Genomic DNA, 23,120 nt, shown 5'->3' on the forward strand with positions numbered 1-23,120 from the left:
TTACCCCAGTGGACGCCCTTCCATTAATGGGTGGGCCCCCGGACCCCACGGTGGGTCAAGTCTACAGGCCCTCGGAGGCCCCCAGGGCACTGTGACCCCTGCTACCGGGGGCACCGTTCTCATTTAACTTGTCGTATTATACTTTACCCATTCATCCAACTGCAGGTCAAATAGACTACAGTGGACAAAAGCCATCTATGTAAATGGAGGAAGGGCGAGAAAAGGGCCCGTGTCATTGTCACCCCGCTAGTGCACAGTCCTAGCCAGCCTGAGAGACAATGTTCTCAATGGTTGTCTAAAAGGCATTGTAATGACGGGAGCTGTGTGGGATTATGTAATATCTTTGACAGTGCTGACAAGAGTGGGACAGGATTATGAGTGTTTGATAAAAGGCCTTAATCTGTTTGCTCAAGTGAGGAGGGGAGAAGGAACAGTGGCGACCAACTGCAGGGATAAATGAATAAAATCCCTTTCCTGTTAAATGGTAACTGATAAACTCCACCATCGTGACTCAGCCTTTCTGTGGCATTGGATTACACTCTCCCACACACAAAGCTAGCTGGAACATTATAGCTTTGACTTTGGTGCTTAGAGCTGAAATCTGTGGTGGTGCTGGGCTTTCAAAAGTGATCATGTTATCATCTTGTTCCAATAAGGACAAAGCCTTCTCTTACGAAAAAAGATTGAAGTCAGAGTGCAGTTCAACTGCAGTACAATGCAGTATAACTGCAGTTATTCCACAATTACTTTGACCAAAATACCACAGTCGACTACAGTTACTGCACTTTCCAAACTGCTTGCTTTTTTGTAAGGTTTAACACAATATGGCACTTCAATTAAATGTGTCTCTGTAAACGTGCCAATATGGATACCTCAGGCCACTTAGGTGCTTCTCCTATTTTTGTTCAAATAATTGGACGTAGCCTAACAACTGACATTTGGGTAGCTATACCACCTCAGCAAGCGTCGGCAAATGGACGGGGTGAATTTGCCATACACAACATATGTGACGTCGATAAGGTCTTGATCCTGTGGCACGGCGGCTATGGCCACTGCCTCCTCTGACGAGCGGGATCACATGACCAGGGTGTGGGGGTCTCCCACTGGAGAGAGCTCCTCTTTTGTAATCACCCCACTAGTCATTCAGCACAGCTGAGTGACCCGCTTAATGGGAAGAGGAGAGTGAGAGAATAGACCCTTTCCCCCCCCAGGTTCCTTTTGAGGGCCTGACCGTCTCCCGCCCGTTCCCTCGTTGTACTAGTCCGTATGAACTGTTCTCATGTGTCTGGCCATTGACCACACACACACTGTGTACCTTTAAATCTCCATCTCAAAATGTCAACATCTAACTAAACACATGTATTCACTGTGTTAGCCACTGTGTTCGCAGAGTTGACCTCCCCACCCCAATCTAGCTTTTTTAGTATGCGTATGAAAATCATTTGAGTTGTCAACAATGGAGAGGGGGGAGGGGAAATAGTCATCCGGCCAGTGTCAAGTTTGCTTCAAAAACTGTCTAGTGCAGCGGGGTTGGGTTGGAGCTGTGCTGGACTAGGCTGAATATACACTAGGGCTGGCTAGCTGCCTCGCTGCGGGTTGGTCCGAACCCAAGAACGAGTGAGAAAGACCATGGATGGAATGAAGGGAGGTCTAACTGGACAGATGGGGAAGACTGATTGAAAAGGAAAGAGAGAGCTGAGAACGGAGGCCAAAACCACAGCTCTGGGAGAGGCAGAGTGAAAGACTGAGGGGTGTAGTGGATGAGTAGCGAGCACGCTCCGAGCGGGCTTCACTGACACACGAACCACCGAGTGAATAAATGCCAGGGAAACTGCAGAATCCCCTCAGGGCTCCTAGCAGTGTGTGTGTGTGTGTGTGCATTTGTCTGTTCAGACCGGCTCGCCTACATAGACAAACTAGACATTCCCAGTTTCCATCATCATTACATTCTTAGTGGACAGGGACAATAGCAAGCAGCGGTACCAGCTGTTCTCTCTGTAGTAACATCTCATGGGACTTTCTGACAAGCCAGGTTGGACCGAGTGACAAGGCTGAATTTTGAGCTCTGAGCTGGAAGGGCTTTCTCAGCTGTGAGGCCCAGATCCGCCTCTTAGCGGGCTTCGCAACCAATTGTTTCAAACAGCGTGGCAGTGCTCCAACCATAAATATTTCACTCCCCACAGTTCTCTCCACTGCTCAACTCTCCGTTCCCTCCTCCTGCACATTTTTTCACCATTCTTTATCCAAACAACACGAAATTCTTCAGCAAAAAAAAAGCTGGCGTGCTTTCAATGTTGACTTAATCCCCAAATCATAACACATTAAATAAAAAATATGGCCGGGTGCAGACGCTCGTAGCCATGGCAACCCCACAGCGGGGGCGTGACCGTGGGTCTTGGCAGTTTCTCTTAGATGCTCTCAAACCTCTGACAGAGGTCTGCTGCCGGGTCATTGGTGTGGGCACTGCCTGCACTGTGTTGGCACACTGTCTGCCTGACTTTTCCCTGGCATGTAGCGCCAGCCGGCCCTGCCGTGAGGGGAGTGCTGGTGGGGTGGGGGCTTTTCTGGGCGGCACTTTAAGGGCACTAAACCTTTAGAGCAGTGGTTCCCAAACATTTTATAGTCCTGTACCCCTTCAAACATTCAACCTCGAGCTGAGTACCCCCTCTAGCACCAGGGTCAGCGCACTCTCAAATGTTGTTTTTGCCATCGTTGTTAGCTTGCTACAAACACACTATACAATACATTTATTAAACATAAGAATGAGGGTGAGTTTTTGTCACAACCCGGCTCGTGGGAAGTGACAAAGAGCACTTATAGGACCAGGACACAAATAATAATAATCAATCATTTTGCTCTTTATTTAACCATCGTACATATAAAAGCATATTTGTTAATCGAAAATTGTGAATAACTCACCACAGGTTAATGAGAAGGGTGTGCTTGAAAGGATGCACATAACTCTGCAATGTTGAGTTGTATTGGAGAGTCTCAGTCTTAAATCATTTTCTACACACAGTCTGTGCCTATATTTAGTTTTCTTGCTAGTGAGGGCCGAGAATTCACTCTCACATAGGTACGTGGTTGCAAAGGGCATCAGTGTCTTAGCGTGATTTGCCAAGGCCGGATACTCTGAATGCAGCCCAATCCAGAAATCTGCCAGTGGCTTCTGATTAAATTAAATTTTCACAGAACCGCTTGTCGCAATTTCGACGAGGCTCTCTTGTTCAGATATCGGTAAGTGGACTGGAGGCAGGGCATGGAAGGGATAACGAATCCAGTTGTTTTTGTCATCCGTTTCGGGAAAGTACCTGCGTAATTGCGCACCCAACTCACGCAGGTGCTTCGCTATATCACATTTGACATTGTCCGTAAGCTTGAGTTCATTTGCACACAAAACATCATACAATGATGGAAAGACCTGTGTGTTGTCCTTGTTAGTGCAGACAGAGAAGAGCTCCAACTTCTTAATCATAGCCTCAATTTTGTCCCACACATAGCGGGAATATAGTTGCGGAGAGTCCCTGTAATCTTAGAATCAGATCACTCAGGCGAGAAAAAACATCACCCAGATAGGCCAGTCGTGTGAGAAACTCGTCATCATGCAAGCGGTCAGACAAGTGAAAATTAGTAAAGAAAACTTTAAGCTTGTCTCAATTAAAAAAAACGTGTCAATACTTTGCCCCTTGATAATCAGCGCACTTCTGTATGTTGTAAAAGTGTTACATGGTCACTGCCCATATCAGGGGCCTTGCTTTAACAAAGTAAACCATTTTCACTGTACTGTTCAAAACGTCTTTCAAGCTATCAGGCATTCCCTTGGCAACAAGAGCCTCTCGGTGGATGCTGCAGTCTACCCAAGCGGCGTTGGGAGAAACTACTTGCATGCATGTTACCACTCCACTATGTCTCGCTGTCATGGCTTTTGCGCCATCAGTACAGATACCAACATGAGCAGCAGCTACGTTTGGCTTCATACGGACCGTTAGTGGAATTCCTGCGAGAGAGTAACGGTTAATGTGATTGGTTGTTAATTTTTTGACTAGGCTACCTGTATTTGACATTGTGTTGGTTAGTTTGTTGAACACTAGATGTCTTGTTTCACTTACAAAAATAAAATGAAACCAACTCAGGCGAGAGAAAAACCTCACCCGTTGGGAAATATAAACGGACTGTTTGAAAATGTGAAGAAAAACCACTGACATTTTGGAATCATCAGCAGCAGTATGTGGGGAGACTGGAATGGGCTGACAGTGCTACAACAGCGAGCATGACCCCCGGGGGTCAGGGTCCAATCCCCGCAGGATTTTCATTATTTCCGGCCCAGCATTGCCGCCAAATGCCACACCTCTCTACCTGCCGAATTTCTCGCTCTTCCCAGCAAGCAGAGATGTGTGAGTGTGGAATCCCTGGCTGCTTTGACTGACGGTGTGTCTGTGTGTTTGTACTTAACCCATAAGAGTCTAAGCCCTGTCTAAGCTGCGGGAAGGGGGGGGATCTACTAAGCTCTATGGAATTGTTTTAAGAAGGCCATACCAAGTATCATTTTGCTATTTGATAAAACATTAAGAGCCCTTGATGTACCCCCCCCAAATAAATATATTTTTAAAATGTATGAACATTTTTATTTTGGCCTTAGTCTGAATGCATTGAATAACAGATCCAAAGGAATTTTGTTCTGAAGTTATACATATTAGTGTGTAGCCATAACTGTTTGGAAGCTACAGACAAAAGTTGGCAGATCGGCTGTACCGAAAAAAACGGAGAACACTGTTGTGTTTGTGAGAGTCTCATCTTTCCATAGGGGCCATAATAGTTTTGTAGGCCAAACCGTTCAGACGCTGCAGACGATTTTGTGAGAAAACCGATTTTTCGGGATGTCTCATGGTCTGACAAACACGCTCTCACTCTCCTTTCACTGCAGGGAAGTGTGACATAGGAGGATTGATATGCATTTTTGGTATGCCAAAAATACTGATATCTCCAGCTTATTATCTATCTGTGGAAGACCATCTCCAATGAACTGCCAGCTGCCTGAATTGTTCCGTTTTTTCTCTTTTTTTTTTCTTAAAGCGACTTGGAGATTCTGTATTAGAAATGCTAGCTATAAAAAGCAAATCTATTATTGTTATTATTAGTCATATGAATGTGTTTTGCTTTTTTTCTGATAAATAATATGAAAAACAAGGTAGTGTTAGAGGGCGCTTCTCGTCTAAGGTCATTTTAATGGCATGAGCTATTTTTTTAAATTACGCAAATGCGATTTCCAAGGGGGCACAAACATCGACCTTAGGGGGTTAAACGAGCATGTGTGTGCGTCAGGGGTGGCGCCTCCACCCCAGCCTGCACTTCATTCACCCTGTCAGGTCCAGCATGGGGCTGCTCATTGATCTACATGGCAAAATAAAATAAATACTGCACGGCTAAGAAGGTCAGCATTCAGTAATCAAATATCCCTAGCAAAGGTTGGTGTCCTTTATTAGAGAACGAATAAAACAAGGCGACCCACTTTAATTAAGGAAGCTGGGGATATGGAGCTGACGAGCTGAGCGATGTGCAATTGCACCAACAAGGGGGAAAATACGCAGAATATATTGACTAACAACGCGTATTAAATCGGCAGCCTCTAGCGCCTTAGAAATCCGTGAAGAGGCAGATGACTTCACCGTGTGGGAGGGGGTAACCTTGCCTTGCCTGCTCTCCTTCCACACTCCTTGCGTCTCTCTCCTGCTCTAAAGCAGATGCTGTTGAGCCTCTGATGTCGATGGCCTATTGTTTATCCGAGAGGCTGCTCCCAGTGCTTACTGGCGAGGAGGAGTGGGGGGGGGGGCTGCGGTAGGAAGAGTCCTGGGGGGGCCAGCATGAGCCACATGAGCCACACGGCGACCGCCTCAAACGAACCACTGAATCAATACTAGAGGGAGAGGAGGAAGAAAGGCGGGAGACATAGGAGAGGGGAGGATGGAATGAGGAGGAGAGTCGCTCTCTCTCAGCAACCGCCACAGGGTGAACTGTGAGTTAAGCCGAAATCGCACAGAGAAAAGCTGTCAACTGCGTCAAAATGTGTATGCGCGAGTCAACCGACGTACACTGCCTAGTGCGTGCCAATGTTATTGTCATGCCAATCCATAATAAACAGTTGTATTTGTTTTGTTCCCTATGTAGCCCTTGTGAATTATTGTTGTGTGTTCCTTTTGACTCACCTTGTACGTCCTACGGGAGCGTCCGTACCTGCCTGTGTGAGGAGAGTTGTAGCTAAGACACCCGAGCAGTTTAATAAAGAATTTAGCGAGTCTCGTTTTTTCTACATAACAGTATTCTCTTTTGAAAGCGGGAGTTCCTTGAGTTTCCCAGCCGTGAAAGGAATGCCTGTGATCAAAATCCACACAGATGGGCATAGGGTCATTCCCCCCCACCCCCAAACATGTATTGTTGGCACTGGCAGTTAAACTTATCAACACTAAATAGACACTTTTTAACTATACATGTCACAATTCCAGATGTAACAATGCATAGTCTATTTTCTGGCAATTTATTTGCTCATTTGACCAGCATAGCTTTATAAACAACCAAGTCTCGTTCTTCTACATACAGTAAATAGTATTCTCTTGAGTCCTTGAGTTTTCCAGCCGTTGAAATCAACACAGGTCGGATACAATTGTTTTCAAATATATATAGCCTATTTGACTGATAAACCTTAGCTTACAGCCCAATACATTTGAAACTACATCTTTAGTCTACTTAGCATAGGGAAGATCATAACGATTCCTCTAATTCCTTTTCTACAAACGACACATGCAATTGATCAGCTCATTTTACCAGCATTGCTCTGCGTAGAAGTGAGGAAAATAGACTTGCTTTCTAATCTGACACGCTACGATGCCATAGACGCTCACTGCCCGTCTGTCTTCTCTCATTCAGTCATATGCATTCCATTTCCGGCGTGAGCACGGGTCGTTCGCGTACTGTGTTGTCACACCATGGCAGTGGGGGTGATGGAATGCGCGAGAGAATGCGGGCGAAGTGCCTCCTGCCAACTTTCCGCTTGCCGGTAAATCACGGCCATTTGAATACGCTGCTGCGAGGCTGACCAGGGCCATTAGCGGGAGAATAAACGACCGGCCCGACGCTAGCCGCCCTCGGGATCCTCTCTGTTGATGCATTTCCCGATAAAGCTCCAGATACTCCGGAGCCCTGATTTATTCATGGCCCTTAAAGAGGTTGGGAGTAAGTGGCTTGCAGATAGCACCACCTCACTCAGTATCAAGATGGGGGGTGCGTTGCTTTTTCCCCCTTCCTCCGGAATCGGATAGGTTTGTAAGCGACTGTAAACAACACTGTGGATGCGCCATGTGTTCTACCACCCCTGCGCTGAATCATTAAAAGGCAGTCTGGGGTGCTGAGTAGTCCTTCACTTTAAACACATTAGCGGCCCTGTGGGGGAAGAGCATGTCGGAGAAAGCGTGCTAGCTGTTCCTGCGCCCGGGGAATTGCTCACCGACGAGAGACCAGAAGCTTTTGTGAAATGAGGTTTCAAATCTGTAATGGCTAAGTGCTGCCATGGTGATGAAAAAGAGGAGGCGGCTGAGGCAATTTCTCGTCGAGTCGTCGACTGCCTCTGCTTCCTTTCTCCATTACCAAGCGAGGGAAGAGGAGCAAAGTACTGAGAGTAGACCGGGTCACTGGGAGAACACACAATAAAGCAGACAAGACCCTTGGCCCTCAGAATGCTGATAAGCTAGCTCCAATTGTAGGCGATGGTGTAACTACAATAACCGCCTAATGCACCTCTTTGAAGAATGTCTCTTCTGCATTAATCAATGAATTATTCATCCAAAGAGGGCTGACAGTTATCATACCAGATGAAGCCTATTTATGGCAGAGGATAAACGAAAACAGAACATCTTGCTTTTCCCCTCCATCTTGGACCTTTTATCGGGATGTCCTACATAAAATATAGGCCGAAGGATTTCAGTGGGTGAGCACACACTTAAACCACTGAACTAGGGTTCATCATGAAATAAATCCCAGCCAACATTTCCTTTTTCCACAAAAAAAATAATAAATCCATACACATTATTTATCCCTGTATTCCCTTTGCCCGGAGATCAGTCCTTACCGTCCTCGGTCTCCTGCCAGACAATGCCCTCCAGGTTGACGCTGGTCCCGGGCTCGCAGGGCCCCAGGCACTCGGGATCAGTGGCCAGGGCCACGTCCGTCGTGTTGGACGCCACTGAGCGAGTGCGCACCATGATCTGCTCACAGGGCGAGGCGATGCTTTCGTTGCGGTTGCCCACCGGTGCCAGGAGATGGAGGGGTGGAGGGCTGGGTGTGGAGACCAGAGACTCCATCTGCACCGGGAGAAAGGAGACATTTTGATTAGAGATAACATGATAAACAAAGCTGACATCGATATGCTTAACGTGGTCTATGTCCACACAAAGGAGGCTGGCCTACATTTCGATAGGCACAACGAAATGTGTAGGGTGGCAAGAAATGATTAGGCTAGATGCTCTGATACAGTGGTAGTCAGTAGCAGTCATTGCTTGTTGTTGTCAGCAGCTGCGGCGTTTCCCCTGCTGTGTCAATGTTGCCCATTGAAGATGAGGGTCATAGAGATTGAAACCCCCCCCCTCTTCTCTTCAGCATACTGGCTGTGTTGCTTCCCCTTCAGACCTGAGCTCTCAGCCTCTCACAAACCCACTGAACCTGCCTGGATGCCTGGGTTATTTGAAAGGGAAATTTCATCCTGGGGGAATCTGGATTTATTTTGATCATGTCCATGGGTCACTCATTGCAATTCTCATTGCAACCCGCTATTGGGACAAGAGAATTGGCTAGAGTCACCTCATCTAAAGAGCTGGCTTCATGGGGGTCTAGCTAGGATGCCTTCTCTCCTGCTGTGTGAGCTAGTCAGCCATATTCAGAGAGCCGTGGTGGAAGTAGTACTCCGCTAGCTTATTTAACCTTGACGGTGGGGATCATTACCATCCTCCATGATTATTATTCATGGCTGAGGACATTTAAGTGCACCGAATCATTAAAACATAAGCTACGGCTGTAATAAAGCACCCTTTTTCCCGTTTCTTTTTCTCAGCTGTAGCTTCTGAAGCCATTTGATTTCGAAAATGTTATTGCTAGTTCTCGCTCAGGGTTGAGCGGGAGGAGGGGGGGGCAACTTGGCAATCTAATTAGTGGTGTTTATTGACTCGCCCCACACATGAAAGTGCAGCATTTAGTAAGAGATCTCTTTTACCGTGAAATCAAACCCAAGCATAGCGGGGGAGAACAACAGACTGACATAGCGGTACTAGGCTTATGTTCCAAACAGCGACATTACCAAAACCAAACACCAAAGAAAACGTTAGAAACGTCAACAATGAGGCCATACTTTATGTAATGAGGTCTTTCCTATTTACTTAACAGTAGCTGCCATTCCGTGAGGTAAGGGAAAATATGTACAAGTAAGACTACTCCTAAAACTACACTCATCATATAATTGCTATTTCAACAAGAGTATTGATGGGACTTTAGGGAGAATTGTTTAAGACATCGCAATTGCTTGGTGTTTACTTACAATGCAGAGAGGAAGGTGCATGTACGGGTGGCAAGTAGCCTAGCGGGTAAGAGCATTGTGCCAGAAACCGAAAGGTTGGCTAGTTCGAATCCCGAGCCTACAAAAAGGTGAAACATCTGGCACAATGGGTGTCTTAGTGGGAGTTGGATATGCAAAACACATTTCCAATTCACACGTGTATAACACACACTTGTACATGTGTGAAATAAGACAAATATAAGCACCCACCAAATGATTATGATCACAAGCGGAGACTCCCTAATCCACTTCAGTCAACCTGGTTTCAATTTACAGCCTTTGGGAAAAGCCTGTGTGTTAAGTGCTTCAAGAGAAAGGTTGAACACACGATAATACTACTTGGAGAAACCAGGCGAAGGTTGCGCTGTGACAGATTCCTGATTCCAGACGCCAACATAATAAATCCTGGAGCTAGCCAAGGAGGAGCTGATGGGGCCGTTTCAAACCGCTGAAAAGCAGGGCTAATCAACGAGGATGTGTTCAATCAAGGCCAATCCGCAGATGGCCTCCCTCACACCACTGTAGAGAGAAAATAGGGCTTGCCCTTTGTTCCCACCACTGTCCCAGGGGGGCAACGACCTGTGAACAAACAATGCAATAAGCCCTGGAGCTATTGGAGCAGGGTGCTGAAAACTACTGGGGCAGTCAGTCAACCGAACCGCTAGTAAACATACCAGTGTGTATTAATGGAAACCATAGCCAGTATCCGCAGCACTCATTTCTCGAGAATGTACGCCCTTATCGTAGGCAAACCCCTGTGACGGCACTACTTACGTTGACAACTTTTCAGAGCACACCTGGGATTGTGTAGTACTGTTTGTACTCTAGAGGCTAAAGCGATGTGAAGGTTGACTTGTATGTTTGGAAGATGGCGTGTAGGCTACAGTGAGTTGTCATGAGCTTCGGCCTAATTTACACAACAACAGATGTGCTGCGAGTATGAGAGTACTGATGAGCTTGACTCTACATCATACCCTCATTACAAACAAACCCCCATGACAGTGTTGCTTACGGACTGACGAGCCTAATTCATTTGAATAAAAACCAACCCGTCTTGCTGTGTCGGGTAAAATAAAACACAATTGAAGAAGAGGCAAACACTGACTCCACAAAATTTGAAGCGTCTTAAAGCTTTGTATTAAAGGAGATTTTGTGAATACAAGCCAATTTTTTTTTGAGCGACAGAAAAGTCCTACGTTGAAAAGAACACTTCACACCAACGTGGGGGATGTTTGAAACGCTGCCACCACGGACGGGGCAACGACGCGCCACCATTAATGACTTCCACACCTAGGTGGTGGATGACACGAGGTATTTACATAAGGTGGCAGCCCACTCAGCAAAGAGGCTCTATTGTGAGCGAGCATACGAGAAAGGGGAGTTGTAGAAACTAGAGAGAGAGGGGTGTAGCCGAGGACAGTCACAAAAGGACTTTTTAGGGGCCCGTTTGTTGGGATTGTTGCTCTCGCCGTGTGTTTCGGCGGTAAGCAACAAGCTCCCTAATGAATTGAGCAGAGAGAAGTGGAGCCTTTAATTGGAGCGCCAGGCAGCGGCAGCTGGTGCCTTCAGCAGCCCAGGGAGCTCTGGGACCGCCTCTTAAAGGCCCTTGTCGTCAAGGATATCATTGAGCCCTCTGAATATCAGAGATGGCGCTGCAGATGACTGCGGAGTGCATCATATAGACTGGAGGGAGGCGGGAGGGGAGGGGCATTTGAAATGCATTTGGATAGGCTTGTCTTTTCAGAATTTAGATAGTGATTGTTGCTGTGGCGCTACTGTAATTGAGCCAGTCGTGAATGTTGTTGCAGCAAGGCTGGCAGGCTGACACACAAGAAGGGCTCGTCTATGATTAGCATCCAAGAGAGCACAACTTCATCAGTCAAAGCCAAATCCTCCAGTCTGGGGAAACTCCTGTGGTTGTGTGATCACTCACTCAGTGGTTGTCCTTCGATGCTAAATTCAATGTCTCTCTCTCATTCGCTCCATCACCGTGCTGGTCACGACTGCAGCTCCCTGGATTTACAGTCTGGCTGCTAAAAAAAAAAATCAGACGACCACACTGTTTGCGAGGACTCTGTGCGAAGTCACGCTCTCCCATTCCTGGGGCCTGGCGAGAACCGTACCGTCTGAGTGACTCATCACCCCACACCTTGCAGGGGAAGAGTTCATTCTGCCAATTCTGAGATGAAACTTCATTTTATACTCTGGCATGAGGCAAGACTTCACTCTCCACCTTTATAAAGACTACAGAATCACAGGGCGAATCGCTCAAACCTAAACCTGTTGCCCTTCAGAACCTGAAGACTGAGCCCACCTGTAAAGCTGCTGCGGCAGCCCATCTGCAGGACGTGAACCTCAGTCATATCTCCCTGTTTAATCAGGCTGGGGAGAAGTAAGTGAGCCCATGGCCTCAGACAGGATTACTGGGGGATTACAGTCAGGGCATAATGCTCAGCCACCTGTCCTCCTCGTGCTGCTCTCATGAAACTGATGCTTGTAAAGACAAACCACATTTTTCAATGCCAGAGGCTTAGAACACAGTCAAGTATTTATTTGCTGTTGTCGGCTAACAAGACGATGCGTATGGAAAAACAAGCAACGCTTTATCATAAGCTAACGGCTAACGCTTATTTGCAAGTGTAGGCTCCATAGAGACGAAAGTGAACCTGAAAACAGCAGTGGTCGAAGAGGAATTCTTCCAACCGTCGACCAAAAGCATGCTTACATACCCTAGCGTCAGATCCTTCCAAACCAAAGATGCTTACGACTGGCTCGAGAGACCACCAAACACAAACCGAAAGCTTAAGTGGAGACACCAGGAAAAGACGGCCAAACAGAAACCCTGCCTATGCATACACTATTTCTTTGCAGAAAAAAAAGAAGGGAGGCCCAGTCTCTAGTCTGGGGAAGCAGAAATCTAAATGGATACAAAACCTCAGTGGCAGCTCCAGCCCGAAGCCTACAACAAAAACATCCAGTATTCCTGGACCGGTTTCTCCTTTTGGGGGCTGAAGTGCAACTATTAGTGGTCGTTTGTCTCTGCAAAAGTTTTCACTTCGCCAAGCCTGCGCACGCACACACGCACACGCACACACACACACACACACACACACACAATGTGCTTTGCCCACACCCTGCAACCGGGACTCGGAAGATGTAAACGGATTGCGTCTGTCCAACGACAGTTTAATCCCAAACATAAACTGTTTATGAGCTTCTTTTTACTGTTCAGCATATGATTTAAGTATTGCAAATGCAAATTGTTGCAGTGTGCCATGTTTACGAAAAGACTGCTGTGGAGATGTGGGGCTACTAGGTAAAAAGCATTTGAGATTGATCGACAAGTGAAATCATTTACGTGCCCTTAATAGGCATAGGTTCCAATAGAACCACATCGCTGTTCAGTCGATAAATATTGTCTTTATATCAATATACAGCTTCACGAAGCTAATAAGGCCATACCAAAACGGAAAAAAGTGAACAGTCCTTTACTTTATAAGCCTTTTAAGGGGTAACACCCCTGCTCATGACTGTTTTTCCACATGTCATTTTGCTGGCTGCAAAAGACCAGACCCTTGGTCTGCTAAGCCCCTGGGCATTATCTTAAGGGTCCCCACAAACCAGTGGTCTGGAAAGCATCAAACAACCATATCCACTTTCACCCTGGCAGAGTGAGGAGAATCAATGTTCCCTTAGACAGCCTTTCAGAGGCGGAAAACAATCACTCAAAAACAAGGGGAAGGGGGGAAAAGAGGTATGGAAAAGGTCTGTGGCAAAAGACGACTGGTATAATAGGAATGGAATCCCCCCCTCCCCCTCCACGGAACAAAAAATTAGGTTTTGGCAGGCGAGTGTGTTACAGCCTCAATTCCATCGAGTTCCCAGAACATTCCTCTGCGCCCCCACGCCCTCCTTTCCGCTGCCGGGTAAGTGTTTCAGGTTCAGGAACAGATCCCTGAGGCCCCCGGGTGGGTGATGTCACCTTCCCAACATCCCTCTCGGAGGGGGGGTGACCCGTCCCTGCTGGGGAGGTCGGAGTCAGGCAGTGGTGAGGGAGCAGAGTTCAGGCCGTGTCAGGAGTCTCCAGTAACATCAGGAGAGGGGAAATACATCTGCCATACAAGTCCCCCTTCCTTCATAACGACAGGGGAGAGAAGTGCCCTCTGCCTAGAAACAAAAACAGAGAGAGCGATGGGGGAAAACGATAGGGATGGGGGGAGGGTTGATGCCACAATATTATTTTGGACAATATTATATAGATGGCCAATTGAGATATTACACAAAGCCTGCGTCAACATTATGCTAAGTATTAGAAACTAAATTTAAAAAAAGGAAAATATATGACTTGACACAAATTAGAAGTGAACAAGAATAGGAAATTAAGCAACAATTCTCAATCATTTCTTTGAGAGTACATTTGTCTTGGTCCACTGGCCTCTAGGCTAATTTGAACTGATTGAACTCATTCTCGTGTTTTTACAGGCTTAAATTAAAATCAGAGTCACCCACTCACCTTCCACTGACCTTCCCCTTCTCTGACCCCACCATTGACTGATGCAGGTAGTAAAACACCTGTAGACATAAACATGGCAACGTGCCTGGGATGCCTTGCTACCAGAATGCTAAGCAACACTAATATATTCAAAGGACCTTACTCCTCCCACCCACCCTCGAGGACAGTTTTTTAAACACCTAACTGAAACGAGACAGCCCGCTTAATCTTCGCAAAGGTGTAGAAATAGCACGGCATTGAGAGATCAAAGTGCATCTTTCATCAATCACTCGCAACCTTTCAACTGAACCCTGTTGGTGTTGACAAAGTTGAACTAATGTCACGCTATGTTTAGATGGACCTCTCTCTGAGCAGCCTTTCAGGTTAGGAGCTCTAATCCCAACTGTGTAAACAAGCAGGCAGTGAGGACTTAAAAAGTTCCGGCAATTCAAAAGAGGACGACTTCCAGGCATTTCTCTTTGGATCAAGACATCCCCAAAACGGCCCTTGTCACTTTGATGCAGATCATGAAAAGGCTTGATAACGTTCCCATTTCGGAAACTGGCAGGAAAAGCAAGACTTCTCTTCAACAAGTTTAACAGTCAAGGTATTAAGAAAAAAACTAAATAAAGACCTTGGACTATAACTTCTCGCCATAAAAGCAAGACTTTCACACCACCAGTCATAACAGTCATTGGCCTAATGGGGGGAGGGGGGGGTTATTGATTTAGCAGACGCCCTGGGTAACTAAGTGTGTCAATTGACTTCAGCTTCGTAGCCTAAAGTCCACCATTGAACCAAAACCCGGGAACACCGTGCAAAGAACATGGAGTTGAAGTTGGAGTTGGCATGCCGAACGGCTTCCCTGTGCATGTCAAACATTATAAATGTAGGTTACGTCATTTTAACGAGCCTCCAGATCAAAGGTTACCACAATTTATTCACTGCACTAGCAGTACCAGAGAGTTTCGAAAATCTGGTGGGGGGGGTGGCCATTTCACACAGAAGCTGTCCTTTGCAGGACACAGTGCAATTAATCACCGTGCTGTGGTGATACTGTGTAAATCTGTGCCCATTACCCAACATGCCTCCCTTCACCCACACTGGGTCCACTGAGCATGCCCGCACCAGCACTTGGGGGAGAAGTGATGAGTCATGCACAGATGATAGGGCTAGAGGGCTGCTCAACACCTGACACACTGACATAGCTCCTATTAGACACGATTCACACAGCCACTCAACATGACTCGGAATAGCATATGACAAACACACAACCCAGAGATCTGGACAGGACAGATTCAAACTAATATCGTGGGGGTGTCCGATCTCTAAAACAGACCTCGACCACGGAACGTAACCAGAAGTAGCACACTTTGCATTTCTCATATGCCCAGAAACAACAGTCAATACTGTTACCGCCATTGTTCCTCCGATAAGAAGAGTCTAAATATTGATCTCTCAGTGTCAGAGGAATCAATATGGTCAGTAGCCTTAGAAAGTGGTCTGTAAAAACCAGCTACTTTCCCAACAAGTCTGCGCAGAAAGGGGAATGAGTAGTCCGTGTTAATGTTGTGAGTGGTTACACAGTTTATGTTGAGCTAGCCGGCACCGGGCCAGAACATTCTGACGAAGGCCATACCACGGAGCCCGTAAAACAAATCGGGTACTAACTGCCCATGCCTATAATTAGGGAGGAGGATTGATTGAAAATCTGATTCGTGGAAACACAAGGCTGCCTGTAATTTGAGTTTCCCTGGGCCCTGGTAGCCGCTCTGGTGACCACACTGGAGGCACCAAATTGAGTGGTCGGGAGAGTCTTCTCCAAGCACTTTCAACCAGCTCTGCCCCCTCCCTAGTCTCTCATGGAACAGGCCTAACAGCACTGTCAAAACAAAACGACACAGGAGAACGCCTGCCAGTTTCCTGTGACCAAATGTGGTCTTTTAAATGACATGCTGCGTTGTCTGGACTGAAAACCTCAGAGAGACAGAGAAGTGGAAAATGACTAAACGCTAGCATGAGAAAAAAAACTTCATGGAAAAAAAAGAAAAGAAAACCAGCAAAAGCCCACAGAGTCGAAAGTGAAAAGCAGCGATGGGGTGGGGGGGGTGGGGGTTCTGTTTCTTGTCTCCAAGCAACTCTCTAAGCCCGAGAACAAGCCTCAAACTGAAGAGCGAGAAAGAGAGAGGGGAGAAGAAAAAAACAACAAAAGACAACCACCACTTTAATAGCCCCACTGAGTAGACCAGGCATGGCTACACTGAACCCTCCCCCTTGTAACCTAGATTCATGGAGGAGGCAGTTTGTTCATAATTGCCCGGTGTCTCATTAGAGGACAGAAAACATCTTCAAGAGAAGACGCTGCTTACCAGCATCTGGCTGCCAGCTAAAAGTACGCCTCCTCAAACATGCATCCCACAATTACATACAACAGGCCTTTGACCATTTTGTTCTCCCTCCTTCCCCTTTGAGAGGAATGGAACCAAACGGACATGTTTTCCCGGGCACTCTGCAACAGATGATTGAAAGTGACTTAAAATGGGACTGCAGACACAGTACAGAGAGACTGCCATGTTGTTTTTAAAGGCATGGTTTAACAGAAACACCGTTATCCCACAAAAGACTCGAAGCCCCATTTGTTCAACAACCCACTTCTTTAAAATACCATATAAGGTTTGTATAATTGGCTAGGCCTTTTTTTTGTGAGGTAATGATCGAGACTCCCCAGTTGGTGTTTAGCATGTGAGCGTGGGAGAGCTTGCTGCGGGTGAAAGCAGACACACCACAGAAAGTGACAGGTAAAAGGAAGGTGTGAGAGAACTGCGGGCAGAAATGGCTGACGGAGTCGTGCAAGTCCAGGGCACTACAGAAACCTTTGTTTTACAGTTCACACGCAGAGCCTCCTGCTAGTCAACAGCAAGAGCTGAGCCCTGGCTAATTCAAATCACACCACCTCCCACATTGAGAGACAAAGGGTCAACATCCACCTCAACAGACCCCTTTAACCATTATTGACACAACTCAAAGAGAAGTCTAATGAGAGAGTTGGACATCAAAATAGATTTCAACAGGCAAACAGCATCACAATAAGTCCGACTCTGAATACCTTGCCATCGGGTATTCTTTCTACAATGCACAAAAGGGCGACAGGTAGCTTAGCGGTTAGAGCGTTGGGCCTGTAACCCGAAAGGTGAAAAATGTGTCGATGTGCTCTTGAGCAAGGCACTTAACCCTAACTTGCTCCAGGGGTGCCATACTACTACGGCTGACACTAGAAAATTTCACTGTGACAATAAAACGTTTTTTTTTTTTTTTTTTTTTTTTTTTTAAGGACCCAAGCAGCATGTTCAATGACTAGGAAGAACTGGTATTCTTCGGTGACCCATTTTATGCTGAGGGGAGGAGGGTGGGTTCGCCAAACAGCCCCCCCCCAAGGGAGAGGCAGATTGAGGCGGTGCCTTCAGAACAGCTCAGAGAATCCAGCCTCCCTCCCTCATCTCCGGGCCCTTAGCAACAGCCTCAGCCAGCTATTCACCTGTTGCTAAGAGGAAAGAGACTACGCCAAGCCCTCTCACATCCTAACAACATCAACGAGGCAGTGAAACCAAAATAGAACCGTTACTGTACCGAACTAAATGAAACACAATCAAATCAAAGTCTCCAGCCTTTTAAATCAAGCAGCTCTTGAGAAAGGGAAACTAGAACAGACAATAAAAATAAGAAAATTCAATAAAGAGGTCAATTTCGCTATGATTCTATGGTAAACGAAAGCAGCTTTGATTTAAAAGAGAATAATTGTTGGCAAGGCCTTACCTGAAGAGGCCATTCACTGGATTCCTGCTGCCACAGAAGGTGCTTAACAAAAGAGATGCCTTTCTTTACTGCCTGTGGCGATGACAATTCAATTGTAGTTGTGTGTGTGTGTGTGTGTGTGTGTGTGTGTGTGTGTGTGTGTGTGCGTACACGAAAGAGCGAGACAGGGAGTGTGTGAGAGAGATAGTGGCTGTGAGGAAGCAAGGACTGGTGGTAACCCCGACAACACCTGTACTTTGCAAGCAGCCAATAGCCTGGTCTTAACAATTCAGCAGAGGCCTTGACTGAGTAGGAGGCACTTGACAACAGAGCAGAGGGGGGGCATTGTTCAATGTTGAGCTACAGAAGGCCTATAGCCAATGGCTGAACAAAAATTACTGTCAATTATAGATCACATGGCAAATTACTGGTTCAACAAAACAGTTGAACGCAGCGGCTTGTTAGTGAGAGAACGCTAGACGTTATGCAATTAAACCGTTATTGTCACTGCGGCTAGGAATAGTCATTACGACAGCTCTCGTTTGCTCTGATGCATTCAACTGTATGAAGCTACCCTCGTCAATTTCCGCTACTCTTGGGTGTCTCTGTGGTTAGGCGGCTAGGCATTTTAGCCTCTTCTCTGTGGGTTGAGGCAGCATGATTGGAGACACAGCCTAGAAGCACACTCGGCTAACACAGACATCAGACAACAATAGGCTCTGTTCAGAGTTGAAAGCCGAGGCACCGAAGCACGGCGCAGGCTGCCTGATTACGAGTGTGCACTCAGGCAACAACCAAAAACAACAACAACAAAAAAACAAGGAAATGGAAGCAAACCCTTGATTTAATGCTCTCGGCCCCCCGGCTAAACGGCGTTGTTGCAGGACTCGAGTTTTCACGAGACATTGTCGACGCCTACATTATGCCCGTTTAGAAATGAACGTGGTAAAGGCGCTGTGTGTGCAGGGCAGGGGAGTCACCAGCTACTCCGCCGAGCGTACAAAGGCAGTGTCTCTACTTACTGAGAGGCTGTGCTCTTTGGTTTAGCCTGCCGTTTAGGTTACATTTCCCTTTGCTCGCCCTAGTTTCAGCATTGATGGATCGCTGCCAGCTCCACCTCCGATGCCTCTTTGCTTTTGAGCCCATGCGTGAAAACAGAATCTGAGAAAGGGAGGGAGGACAGAGTACAAGAGAGAGAGAGCGAGTAGACACACTGAGAAGTGTTTGTGTTCCCTGAGAACACAGCCTGAACTACTGGGTGTAATATGACCAGAGACAGCGGGGAGGAAAAGCTTTTCTACCGACGGCATAACAAGCAAAATAGTGTTTCACGGAGAGAGAGTAGAGGGGGAGAAATGGAGGGAAGGGGAGAGAGAGAGAGAGAGGGGGAGATAGGTAGGGAGAAAGAGAGAGGGGGAGGTGGAGAGAGAGAGGGGGAGCGAGAGAGAGAGAGAGAGAGGGGGAGATAGGTAGGGAGAAAGAGAGAGGGAGAAGGGGAGAGAGGGAGAAAGAGAGAGGGAGGAGGGGGAGAAAGAGGGGGAGAGAGAGAGGGAGGAGGGGAGAGAGAGGGGGGAGGGAGAAGGGGGAGAGAGAGAGAGGGAGGAGGGGGAGAGAGGGAGGTAGAGAGGGAAGGAGGGGGAGAGAGGGAATGGGAGCGAGAGAGTGAGAAAGAGCCAGAGTGAGTGAGCGAGAGAGGGGGAGAGAGAAAGCCTTCCGGCTTATCAGTATTCAGGGACAGGAGCCTGCATGAAACCAGAAGGTAGCAAAGCTGAAAAAGACCTTAGATTGCCTGATAACTGAACTAGAGTTTCACGAATGGCTTGACGTCTTTATTCAGTTCGCACGGAAGGGCATACAAGGCTTTGTGCACAGCAACTCTGACTACATATGCAGAGAGGAAAAAAATAGTTGACACCCCTTCTGCCTCCCACTTGCCTGTCTCTTTCCTCTTGCGGAGAGCCAATTGAGAATTTGCTGCTACCTGAGAGAGTTAGTGCTTGGGGGAACTGGCAGCTCAGTGGTGTATTAAGAAAAGGGACACGGTTGACTACAGCAGTACCTTCCTGTCTGAGAACTGTCTGGCTGGCTGGAACCCAGTAGGTTTTTGCTCCTCTTTTCTCTCAGCCTAGCTGATGACCTCCCCCCCTCGCCTGCCTGTTGCCCTACCCCTCCCCCTTCAACTCGGACGGTGGCTGGCTGGCTTGGGGCCTCTGCCTGTAATTGTGTGCTGGTGGTAATGGGAGGAGACTTAACTCAAAAGCCCCTCCCCCCCACAAAAAAAAGCATGGCCACTTGAAATCTTCACACATCCCGTTCACAAGGGTGTAATTTCACATTAGTTCCGATCTCCGTACAACATCCCCACCGAGTAACAAAATGAACAGAGCACTTACATTTTGAGATGAGCTGGAGATTCTTGATTAAAAAAAACTAAAAAAACCTGTATGAAAGGGTTGTTAGCTCTGTTGCCGGGGAGTTAATTAAGCCAAAGGAATGCCAGTCACACACAGTGCGCCTCAGTCAAGCCCCATTCCAAAAACACAACTCCCAGGCTTCCCTTGAACAAATCCAGATGGTAGACTGGGTAGACTGAGAAAAACAACATGGCTGCTGCTGGAGCGGTGAAGTAGTAGTAGTAGTAGTAGTAAACAGTTCTGGGACACCAAACTGAGAGGCCAATCTGCTGCTCTCACCCGACCGGTCTCCCCGCGACATGTTTCAACAAAGTCCCATCTGTGCTGTGGAAAACACCGGAAATCCCCCTTGCACCCTCCCTTCCCTCCCTCTTCCCTCTCTCCCTACTTCCCGCCTCCTCCCTACCTCACGCCCCCCCTGACCTCCGGCCATTCCACCAGAGCGGTATTTATTACAATAATAATCCAACATTCTTGTCAAGGTCACCCACCGGAGAGCTCAGTCAGAGGGGCGGGCCGGGCCTTGGAGCACAAAGATCCAGATAAGCAGTGCAGGGCCTCTGACGATCCCCCCCTCTTCTCTCTCTCTGTCCACTGCTTAGTCATGCCCTTATCTCTGCAGTCCTGAGACAGCCTGCTGAGCCCTCGACAAACAACAGCTCAGCACCTCTTCACCTCCGTCAGGGGAGAACACACGGTAAACAACGCCCTGCTGGGATTACTTACCCACACAACAACAGCCACGGCAGTACACAGCGCTGGGCTGGACCAGAGGGTTTCATACAGATATGATTACCAAACACATCACAGCCAAGGTAACATGCTTTCAGCAGCCAATGTTGAAATGAAAAACCCTACCAGAATGGGTGGGAACAAAGCGAGAGTGCTGAATCCAAACATAAAGAAAATATGCAGGCATTTGATTCAAGAACACTCCCAACGTTGACTGATAGAACTGTACACAAAGTTATAAAAAGATCCAAAAGTAGTTGTGTAACAGACTCTTACCTTGGGGCTCCAGTTCAAATGACATCTAGCCTAATTAAATACATGTTTCTCTCAATTCTAGAGGACACAATTATATTTTTAGTTTGGGAGTGAAAATGGGCATGGGAGGAGAAAACAGAGAAGAAAGTAGTGGGGAAGAGAGGGACAAAGAGTTAGAGAAGGGGATAGCAGGGGAGAACGACTGCCCCCTCTTATTAAAGCCACGCAGCTCAAGGCCGACCGCAGTACTGCAGGCATTGTTGGTCAAAAACAGGATCCCCCATTGTAGTGAATGGGAAAATGGCAATCTTCGTGGTCAATCTTCGTGTAAATAAAATACAAATTCTTAGACAATCGGGGTACCTATAATTGCTTCTATTACACCAGATGCACGTCCTTGAACCGATTCTTTTATAAATCGCACAGAAAAAATAAGGATAATTGAGTTGCTATTCAGCCTGCAGTACCCCGGTCGGCCTTCAGCTGGAGTTACTTAATGAGAGGGGGCAGCACTGAGCTAGCCTGCAACGCCATTTCCTGGTGTAGCTCAAACTGCGCATGTTATGTCTCCATGAGATGACATCTGACTTATTTTTGCGCTATTGAGTCTTCACATAGGAATGAATGGTGTTACGTGATCGATGGCTTTGTCCATTCATATACAGCCATTGGGGGACTGAGAGAGGGGTCCAGAGTGGAGGAGAAAAGAGGGCTGTCTCGCATTCCAAGCTGTGGCGAGACGACGGCCATCATGCTCCACTGCAGTCCCTGTCCAACTGTAAGACCTTACATCACGCTAGCACTGCACTGCAATCAGACACACAGCCAGCCATTTATCGGTCTTCTGAAAGGATAACCATTCCTCTCAGCTCTGCACATCACGAAGCCCCCAAAACACACGTTTCTTTCCCTCCTCTCCTCTCTATCGTTTACTCCAGCTACCTTTTGGAGGGTCACCGAAGGGTGTTTGGCTGGCTGGCTGATACCGCTCTTCTCATATAAAGGGAGATGCCACTATAGTACACAATAAAGTAGAGAGGCGACACTCCTCCGACAAGTCCCTTTTCATTGCATATCGAGTCCAATGCCATAAAAAGCTGCTTTCTCAAGGTGAGTCCTGTTCATCACTGAGCTCCTTGTGTGAACTGAACCCATCCAGCCTCTTGTTACTGCCCTCTCCCAGAGATGGAAGAGGAGGAGGAGGAGGAGAGAAGAGAGCAGGGAGGCCCCTGTGGGCAATGGCGACAGGACAAAAGCGGTTTTAACTGCATGTTCGAATCAAGAGAACGTGCTGCCTCTCTTGCCTGTGCCACCTCCCAGGAGAGCCCGAGATGCCCGCCACCAGGTTATTTATAGACGGCATGGGTTTGTTCAGTCTTCGCCTGCGGTTCCTGTTGTTGCAGCAAGCCCCTGGAGGGAGGGGCTGCCGACAGAGTCAAAACCTCCCTCAGCCCCTTGTGAAACACCCCCTCCTCACCTCGCAGTTTCAAACCGCAAGAGAGATTCTTCTGAAAGGGTAGCCAGGTGACGGTCATCTTTGAAATGTGTGAAGCCAAGAGAGCACAGTCAAGAATATAGTTATATGGACTCGCAGTCTGGTACTTAAAAAAACATTTGTGAAATCAGTAAAACATATGAGTGAAATCAGTGAAATCAATAAAACTAATTAGCTTCTGTAAAAAAACAAAAACAAAGGATGTCATATTAACCGAGTATCATATTATCCAAAGTGGCTTTGGTCATTCTTCAGTGTAAGCAGTCTTGCCACAGATAAAGCGCTCTATGCATTCCAAGACTTACACAGACACTACGACAGCATTACGGCACAAAATGTCCACCA

The 23,120-nt window shown here is 47.1% G+C and overlaps 1 protein-coding gene across 7 annotated transcripts in view; it reads right to left on the minus strand.

The window, feature by feature from the left end:
• Positions 1–23,120, minus strand: part of znf609a (zinc finger protein 609a) — a 184,312-nt gene that overhangs the window by 15,736 nt on the left and 145,456 nt on the right. For 3 of the 7 annotated variants that reach the window (XM_024378945.2, XM_042301314.1, XM_042301317.1), the window contains one exon: positions 8,120–8,351. In XM_024378945.2, the coding sequence (XP_024234713.1) occupies positions 8,120–8,351 (232 nt within the window). Of the gene's footprint in view, positions 1–8,119; positions 8,352–17,900; positions 18,875–18,901; positions 19,228–20,272; positions 20,620–20,784; positions 21,032–23,120 lie in introns of those variants that run through there. The other 4 variants (XM_042301316.1, XM_024378947.2, XM_042301315.1 and 1 more) reach the window with 4 other exon arrangements.

This window comes from Oncorhynchus tshawytscha, linkage group LG19 (genome assembly GCF_018296145.1).
Source record: "Oncorhynchus tshawytscha isolate Ot180627B linkage group LG19, Otsh_v2.0, whole genome shotgun sequence".
NCBI lineage: Eukaryota > Metazoa > Chordata > Actinopteri > Salmoniformes > Salmonidae > Oncorhynchus > Oncorhynchus tshawytscha.